General features: G+C 39.5%; 1 protein-coding gene across 1 annotated transcript; it reads right to left on the reverse strand.

Moving 5' to 3' along the window:
- Positions 1-980: 980 nt before the first annotated feature.
- Positions 981-3041, reverse strand: LOC112015296 (pentatricopeptide repeat-containing protein At1g77360, mitochondrial). The gene is made up of 2 exons (XM_024047685.2): positions 2801-3041; positions 981-2642 (listed from the first exon to the last, which is right to left on the reverse strand). Exon 2 carries the CDS (start codon positions 2621-2623, stop codon positions 1199-1201), a length of 1425 nt encoding a protein of 474 aa, XP_023903453.1. The 5' UTR covers positions 2624-2642; positions 2801-3041; the 3' UTR covers positions 981-1198.
- Positions 3042-9829: the final 6788 nt, after the last annotated feature.

Raw genomic sequence — 9829 nt, forward strand, 5'->3', positions numbered from 1 at the left:
ATTTTAAATAAATAAAAAAAAAAAAAAAAAAAAAAAAAAAAAAAAAAAAAAACTTAAAATAGTGATGGGAAGTTCTTTTCTGCTGTATTTTTTTTTTTTTTTTTTTTTTTTTTTTTTTTTTTTTTTTTTTTTTTTTTAATTATTGAAAATTGAATACATAACCAGTGGGTCTTTAGCCCATATCCCCACCCTCCACCTTACACTTAGAAGAGAATGAGATTAAGCGAGAGCTCATTGGGACTTCCCATCACTACTTTATCAGTATAAATAATAGCATTGCGTTCATCCAAATTATGAAAGGTAAAATTATTAAGTATTGGATGGACAGGGCCTAGCCCACACAACTGTCAGAGGATAAAAAAAAATGACAATAGCCACTCAACAAGAGTCAAAGAGGAGAAACTAAAGGCTGTGGCTCTTTGGGCAAAGAGTCATTAACCTTGAACCACCAAAGGTGGTGCAATCATGCCAAAACAGTGATCAAGAAATATAAAACAGCACAACAAAGGGAAGTTTGGGCTAGGTGGAACCTGAACAACTTGGAAAACAGAAACGAGCAATAAGATAAAAGAACCACATTGCTCTTTCTACACTAAATAAGATATAAAAAAAATTCATGGCTAAATTACTTCAAATAGAAAGAAGCACCAACTTTGCATACTAAAAAATGTCAACAAGAAATCCAGCAACACTAAAAACTCATGACCATTATGCACAAAAGTAGGAAGAAGACTTTCAATTTTGTTGGCAGAATTAAATTCTTGTTGGTCAAAATGAAAATGCAATAAAAGCTCCAGAAGTTGAAAGAATCAATGGCAGCATCTCAACAATTTAAAAACCAGACCAGGTAAGCCGATCATAACCAGCTGGGAAAATATTTAACTATAAGAACTTAAAACAAACAAGAGAATGGCCCAAAGAGAGATGGAAGGGGTGAGAGAGAGAGAGAGAGAGAGAGAGAGAGAGAGAGATGAAGAAGGTGAAAAAGGTAAGACAGCTATTTCAGTAGAAGATTGTCTGATGCAAGGATATCATATCAGGGTTATGAGACATCAGTAGGTAGATTATTTATCTATAAACAGAGTAAGATAATAAAGAAAAAAGGTGCTTGCATTCAAGGACATCCACTTACTTAAACATTACTCTAAAAACAAAGTAAATACCAGATCAAAAGAAGAAGAAGTTTACACCACGAATTCTAGTGAGCTTTCCACCTTCTTGAAAGACCATCAAATTTATCTCTTGCAGCTCTACCCTCCTTATAGGAAGTTTTCTTCAAATCTTCCATTGTTGATTCATATATACTGAGTCTTCTATCAAGCACCTCATCGCCATACCTCCTTAAGTCTGAGAACCTACCTAGGTTACAAAGACCAAGGAGCAAAGCATTCGCGCTTGCATCAAGAGGTGTGATATTGTTGTCAGTCGCATAGTTCCATATCTCAATGGCTGCTTCAGGGTCATAGCCTTGAAAAAGCATCGATATGGCCATCGCACAATTAGAATGTGTAGGTTGCCATTCATTCTTGATCATCTCGCGAAAGAAGTTACTCACTTCGCGAACCTTCTTGCTTTTAATCAGACATTTAAAAATCATGTTATAAGTTAAAGAATCAGCAAAAACACCATTGAAGGGCATCTGGTCCAAGATCCGAATTGCATTGTCTAAATCATCATTGTCGCAGAGCAAGCCAATCATGGTATTGTACATTGTCAAGTTTAGTACCAATCCATTACCCACCATGGTATCCCACAACGCAATTGCGTTGCGCGGATTGTTCTGCTTAATAAGAATAACAAGAGCAGTGGAAAAGAATCTCAAACCTGGAAAGCAGTTATTCTTCTTCATGAGTTGAAGAAACTTGATCGCCTCATCAACCTGCGAACCGCTCACGAGCGTATTCAAGAAGGTGTCATAAGCAGACATATTCTGAGGGCTCCACCCGACGCTAATCACCATCTCGCCAAAAGTCCTAGTCGCCTCGGCCACATTGCCTTCTTTCTCCCACCCTTCCAACAAAATCGCAAAAGTATCCCCATCCACCGGTATCTTTGCCTTGACCTGCTCGAAGAACTCCACCGCCCTCGCCGTCTGATTGTCTTCGTTACAAATCGCACTGAGCAACGAATTCACAGCGATCACATCCTTCTCAATCCCATACCTATCCATCACGTTAAAGCTCATCACCGCCTCCTCGAACCTCCCCACATTGCAATAACTCCCGAAAATCGACACGAAAGTGGTGATGGACAGCACGCCTTCTTGCTTCATCGACCTCACCGCGTCCCACATCGGATCAAATAGTTGGTTCTTGCCTAGCAAGTCAACCATGAGGTTCCACGCCGGCGTGGAGTGCTTGGTCCCCTGCTGCCCGGCCCAGCGGAAGAACTTCACCGCGGAGGACGGGTAATGGTAGCAGTATTTCAGCACCTCGCACACGAGATCGGTAGACGGCGAGATTCCGGTGGAGGAGAGAGCGGTTTCGATGGCGGTGGGAGACGAGCGAGTGAGGATTTCGCATAAGGTTCGAGCGGTTAAGGTGATGTCAGTAGAATCCACATGAGATGGAAATTGCTGAAGAAGTCGCCCCGGTTTTAGGGTTGCGGCGTTCGTATCCTCCATTAAAGTTTTTTACAAAACCCTAGAAAATTTGTCATATATAAAAAGTACTAGAAATGCTAGTTTGGATGAAAATTTTAGGAGATTTTTTTATTTAAAATTTACAAACACAAACAAAATGTAAAGAAACCATGGGAATTTCAAATTTGAAGAGAAGAGAAAAGGGGGAAAAGAGAGAACCTTGAAGTTGAGAGATTGCAGTAGAATCGAAGGGAGTGAGAAATTGAAGAGGAGATGAAGGGAAGGGAACTGAGTTTTGAATTAGGAGCCAACTTGGAAGACCAGAGTCCTTCAGTGTGAAGGTGGGTAACTGGAATTTCATGGATTCTTGTTTCTTTGTTGCCTGTGCCAGAGGGAATTATATATGCAGCGACTCAACTGGCTTTTGGGTCGTCAAGGTCAAGGACATCCAAAAAATAATTTTACTTTTTGATCATAATTCATTTCAAAACTTTAATTTGAATTTTGCCATTAAAAAAAAAAAAACAAACAAACCAACAAACAAATAAAAAAACAAAATTTAGGCTTTCCGTCGATGGAAATTCATTTCAAAACTTTAATTTGAATTTTGCCATTAAAAAAAAAAAAAAGCAAACAAACCAATAAACAAATAAAAAAACAAAATTTAGGCTTTCCGTCAATTTCTATAGTCAAGTAGTTCCCTGTAAGAGTCCGTTTGAAAACAGTTAAAAATTAAAAACTGAAACTGAAAATTGAAAAATACTGTAACAACATAATTTTTAAATATGTGAATAGTACTGTGAGATCCATTTTTAATGAAAAAATTGTTAAAAAGTAAAATTTGTAGGTCCGTGAACGGTGCACATTGTGCACTATTCACAGAAAAAGTCAATTGTTTCGATTGAAAAGGATTAAAAAAAAAAATTGAAGAAACGCAGACGTGAGTTTTCGCTTCCCAAAAGTCAATTGTTTTGGTTGAAAAGGATTAAAAAAAAAATGGAAGAAATACAGAAATGCGCTTCCCAAACGCACACTAAGTGTCCCAATTTTGATATTTTTTTAATTTTTAAAATTAACAAAATTAAGAAAAACATTTTTGGATGCTCCTATGCTCACATTTTTAGATACTTTCATGTTCACATGTTTGGATGTTCACATACTTTCTTTTTTTTCTGTTTTTTTTTTTTTTTTTTTTTTTTAAAAAAAAAAATGAAAAGTACAAGAAGTAAAAGAAACAATCAACACAGCAAACAGAGGGTAATCAAGGAACTAAGCTAAGGGAAGACATAAACTTAGAGAGAGAAAAACAATTAGTAAAACCCCAACAACAAGACCACTCCAAAAGACTACGTTAGCATAAAACCTTCAACTCATCCAACGTCTTCTCATTGTTCTCAAAGGATCGACGATTCTGTTCCAACCACACAATCCACATTAAGCACCCTAGAACCAAATTCCAAATGTCTAAATTATGCTTCCCAAGTCGCTGATACCAACAAGATAACAAACCCACCACTGATCCTAGCATAACCTAATGAATACCAAAAGCCTGAATCATAAAAATCCATAAGGAATGAGTAACAGGACAATGAAAAAAAAGGTGGTTTACCACTCCCCATCATAGCAACACATACAATACCAATTAGCCAAAGGGCGACCCTTAAGTATTAGATTATCCAAAGTGAGGATCCGACCATATGCAGCTGTCTACAAAAAGAACGTCATGCACTTAGGAATCTTTGGTTTCCAAATACCCTTCCAAGGAAATAAAGAATTCGAAACACTCCGAATCGCATGGTAGTAAAACCAGGTGTCAAACTTATCATCACCTTTAAGCCGCGAGCAAAGAGTATCTCTTCTATCACTCCTAGGAATACGAGTTTGGATAAGCCGAAGTAGAGAAAAAGATGCAACCAACTCCCAATCTTCAAAAGCTCTATAAAACCTTAAATTCCACACACTAATAATACCCTCTTCTAGAATCCACAAAACCTCAGAGATACAAGCATCCTTGACCATTGAACACACATAGAGCTCAGGATAGAGATCTTTTAGAGTATTATCACCAATCCACCTATCATGCTAAAGGCGGATACGAGTGCCTAGCCCATGAGTCCTCCTGCAAACATTAGTACTCCACCCCCCTTGACCCTCACCATATTTTGTGAAGATAACTCGTCGCCAGAGATAGGTAACTTCATGACTATATCTCCACAGCCATTTTCCTAATAAAACTTGATTAAATGGCACCAATAAACTAATCTTCTCCACTATCCATCCATCAACTTGCACAATTATTCACCAAAACCACCCATAACAAAAAAAGCAGAAGTTAGAAAGTAACCAATATCTTAGTCTTAACTAACCAAAATGAGCAAAAGCATATGAAGTTAGTTGCATTTTTATTGCCAGAAATTAAAATACCCAATTGTATAATAAACTAGGAAATAAGAACACTTCATTTGTTGTGCCGTACCCATGTCATACTAGTGTCGTAAGTTATAATTTTTCAAAAATTGCTTTAGTGGCTATGTCGTACTTGTGTTCGGGCTTCCTAAATAATAAATCATATTGAAATGCAAAAAGCCTTGTAGCTCAGTAAGTGTCCTTTATAAGAACAGTGTACCCATCCATAATATGACGCCCCATCTCAGTTTCCTTATATAACCCTTGATAAAAGAGAACTAACTGAGAGCGTACATTAGACTCATCCTCATAAAAAACACCATCCACCTCAATCCTTTTAATTTGATTAGCATTTCTATGAGAGTTGGCTAATCTATGAAAGAACCGAGTATTATTATTGCTCTCCTTCACATACTAGGCCCGAGACTTTTGCCTCCAGGAAGTCTCCTCAAGAGAAGCCAACTGTTCTATGTCTCCTTTGAGTTGAAGGTGACGAAACTGTTCCTCATTTGAAAGACCCACCAACTCCTCTCTCGCATCTAAACCCATCAGCTCAGTCAGCATGTTCTTCTTTCTAAAGCCTAAATCACCAAACTCCTCCCTATTCCACTTTTTTAAATCTGCTTTTAGAGCCTTCAATTTTTGTGCCAAGATGAAACTTGGAGAGCCCGCAAAACTATATCCATCCCACCATTGCTTAACTCTATCAACAAAACCCTCTACTTTCAATCACATATTTTTAAATTTAAAGGCACTTTGACTACGTCAAAAAACACTAGCTTCCAAAAAAATAGGGCAATGGTCTAAAAAAACACCAGGAAGCACCCGTTGGGATACATTCTTAAAGTGCTCCTCCTAATCTAGAGAAATTAAAGCCTTGTCAATTCCTAAAGCCCAAAGTAAGTTTCCTTTGTCTTTCCTCTTATTCTTTCTATTTCATTTAGTTCTCTCCTAATCGTAGTTTAGGAATCTAGTTTTGAAAATGGGCTATTCTCATCTTTTATCTTCAGAAGCCTTGTTGGCTAGTTTTAGGGCTGCCTACAACGTCCCTGAGGACATTGATATTGCCTACTGTCATGAAGGCAATATCGACATCCAAATGCGTTATGTTGTAAACACAATGTTTTTTCCCTTGATGGCCATTCTTAAGGGTGGGGTTAGGTTCCCCATTGACCCTTTCATCATAAGCACCCTTAGATTTTATGGTCTATGTCCCGACCAACTCCCCTCTAATTTTTACCGAGTGGTGAGTTGTGTCAGTAGGTTGAACCAATTGTTTGGGCTGCAACTGAATTTCCATGACATTAACTTTATGTACAGTTTATGTGGAAACATTAGAACAGATTATTATTTAAAGACCAGGGACATAAGGGTATAGCTCATTTCGTGCCTACCTAACTCGAATAGGAATTCGGCTAGAGAGTTTGTACGGGTGAGCTGCAACTGGTTTGCCGATGAGCTCCCCTGTATGTTCTCATTGCGTGATGTAGGTTGGTATCGAGCACATTTACTTAATTGCATTTTGTTAATTGTACTTGTGATTGTTTTGACCAATTGGTTACTTACCAGTTTTTGTGTTATTTCCATGCAGGGAGTAAAAGGTTCAAGCCAAACCTTAGAGTAGTGCACGTTTGGGACCTAGATTTTGTACTTAGATCAAAGATTTTTGTTCACAGGGACGGATAGCTCCAAGCATCTCATTTGATACTTAGTGTTGACCTCGTATATTCCACCTGGCAAGTGTTTAGTTAGGCTCTGTTAGTAGATAGTCCACTTCTTTCTTACATTGATGTCTGTCATGCGAATTTCCTTCCTCCAAAACTAACCGTAGGTGAAGCTCGTGATCTCAGCTAGTGGTACACCTACTTAGATGAACTTCGACTAGTATAGGATGGGTCGATTGAACTTGTGTCCCAAAACCGTCGAGTACATGTACCTGTTGAGCCTGAAGGCCCCCGTTGAACCCGAATCCCCCATTAAACCCGAAGCCCTCGTTCAAGTAGCCGAGGAAGCAGCTGCCAAATCAACTAGCTCTTTAGGAACTGAATTTGATCAAGGTCACAATATGGTGACAAGAAGAACGATGACGATTGGCCGTTTTGTGCCTAGCGCCCGGCCAACCCTATAGTAGTAAGAATGCCAAGGCAGAGATCTAACTCCCCTTCCTCTTACTCCTGGCCGTACTCAGAAAAGACAACGCATAACCAAGCAACCAACTACAGGTTCTAGGGATATGCCCACAAGGACTCCCCCTTAAGCATCTCGAGGAGTCATTATCTAGAAGCAGCCTACCCAAGTCGGTACAAATGTGGTGTCTTCCATGCGGTCCGAGGTGATTTGGCAGCCCACCTTCAACCTTGAAGACAGGTTCTTACCTGCATTTGCTAGTGTAAGGATATGTTCTCAAGGTGAAGGGGGCGGGTTGCATAGAGTCTGGTGCAGGGCCTTTTTCTGCCTAAGGATGTTCACGTTTTCGCTGACGTAATTGAGGAGTCCATGGCCAAGCATCTCAAGAAGGCCAGGGCTTTGGCAGAGAATAGGTCCACAGAATTGGAGATGTAGCTAGGCGATACCAAGCTCAAGCTGGCGGAGGCTGAGAGTCTGAACACCGTTTAAGTAGAGGAGTTAGTCGATCTGAAGGTAGCCCTAGAAGCTTGTGAAAACAAGTGGTACAATGAAGGTTTTGTTGATGTTGAGAATTCTGTAGAGCTGGTCGTCTGTCAATCCTAAGAGCACAGGTTCGATGAGGGGTGGTTGGCCGTGCTGCAAGCCATAGGGGTCTTGAGGACTCCCTATTAAGGAACCCTGCCCAAATCCGCTTCTCGGATACTTTTCCTGCCGTCCTGAATCCTTCTGGCCCTGTCGATGAGGAAGAGACCGCCAGCATGTGCAGGCAATTGATTCCCATGTGGAGTTAGTTGACCTGGAAGCCACTAGCAACCTCCGTGCTGGCAAACTATCAGTCGAAAATGTTCAATTTCAACCCTTATCAACCTATTTGTCTAGGTACATAACGGAACAGCCAATTGAGAGTGCTGCCTAGTCCCAACTTGCCGATCCTTCAATGTAATTCCTAGATTTTAATTTGTGCTTTAACTAATCTTTTTATTTTTACCTAGTTTGCCTATGTCACCGGGCTATAGTGACTGAACAATAATTTGCTTCTGTTTACTTTTTGTGCGTGAACAAACATTTGGTTTATCCACATTTGCGAATGCTTTCTACTTAATCTTGTTATGTTTTTCCTACTTGTTTCTTTCTTTTATGCATATGTATCCCTAATGACCAGGCAGTCTGATCACTATTTCCCTCTGAATGGTGATTAAAATTGTCTTCTCATTTGTCCTTAAAAGGGGTGATTTATATCTGTGTGTGTATAATGACTGGGGTTGCTTGGAAGAGGCTACCCACATTTAGAAAGAATTGGCTCATCGGTAATAAGAATTGAAATTGATCTAGTTTGTTCTATAAAGATTTAGTGTGAAGTGGTTACCTTCTCATGGTTGGAATTGGAACTGAGAGATCGGTTTCGATCCAGCCAGTGATTCGATGTAATCCCCATGTACCTAGCATACAGAGTAGAATCTAGGGATAGGTTATAATTTTTGATATTAGGTTTTCACCTGTCTGGTGATGAGAATTGAACCAAGAAGTAGGTTCTTGTCTTTAGAATAATTTAACATATGGCTTCCACCTCTTCGGTGATGAGAATTGAACCCAGAAGTAGGTTCCTATCCTTAGAATAATTTAACGTATGACTTCCACTTGCTTAGTGATGAAAATCGAGCCTAGAGCCAGGTTTCTGTTAGATTAATTTGAAATAAGGTTTCCATTTGCTCAGTGATGAGAATCCAACCGAGAAGTAGGTTTCTGTCCTTGGAATAATTTGTCGTAAGGTTTCCAACTGTTCGGTGATTAAAATTGAACCAAGAAGTAGGTTTTTGTCCTTAGATTAATTTGACGTAAGGTTTTCACCTGATCGATGATGAAAATTGAACCGAGAAGCAGGTTTCTATCCTTAGAATAATTTGACGTAAGGTTTCCACCTGCTCGGTGATGAGAATCGAACCGAGAAGCAGGTTTCTATTCTTGGAATAATTTGATGTAAGGTTTCTACTTGCTCGGTGATGAAAATCGAACCAAGAAGCATGTTTCTATCCTTGGAATAATTTGACGTAAGGTTTCCACCTGCTCGGTGATGAAAATCGAATCAAGAAGTAGGTTTTTGTCCTTGAATTAATTTAACATAAGGTTTTCACCTGCTTGGTGAAGAAAATCGAACCGAGAAGCAGGTTTCTGTCCTTAGAGTAGTTGACCTTAGTCTTCTTCGCGTATGTTTAGCGGGGCTAATAGGTCAGTAATGTTGGAATTGTAACTGCAAATACATCTGCATGGATAATCATCATTTTTGTATTAATTAATAAAATGTACATATTTCATTCAATTCATATCCCCGTGCACGGGCAATCAGTGATAGAACCTTTTTAGATTGCGGGCGTTCCATGGCTGGGGAAGTGGCATTTCATCCAAATCTTCCAAATAGTATGCCCCTGTGCCCGCGATGGCGGTGACTCTATATGGTCCTTCCCAAGTTGGCGCTCGCTTTCCTGCATTGACGGCCCCCGTGTATTCCCCACCACCTTCTAGAGTACTAGGTCTCTCGCTCCAAACTTCCTTTTCCTTACATCTCTGTTGTATCTTCGGGCAAGTTTTTGCTAATATTATGCCAGTCGTATAGTAGTTGATTCCTGACGTTCTTCCAATAAATTCAACTATTTCAGCATCTACTTTGAATTCTCGATAGGGTTGAATCCTGAAACCTGGGCATTGCACAAGTTTACT

Source organism: Quercus suber, unplaced genomic scaffold, assembly GCF_002906115.3.
Source record: "Quercus suber isolate HL8 unplaced genomic scaffold, Cork oak 2.0 scaffold_391, whole genome shotgun sequence".
Taxonomy (NCBI): Eukaryota; Viridiplantae; Streptophyta; class Magnoliopsida; order Fagales; family Fagaceae; genus Quercus; species Quercus suber.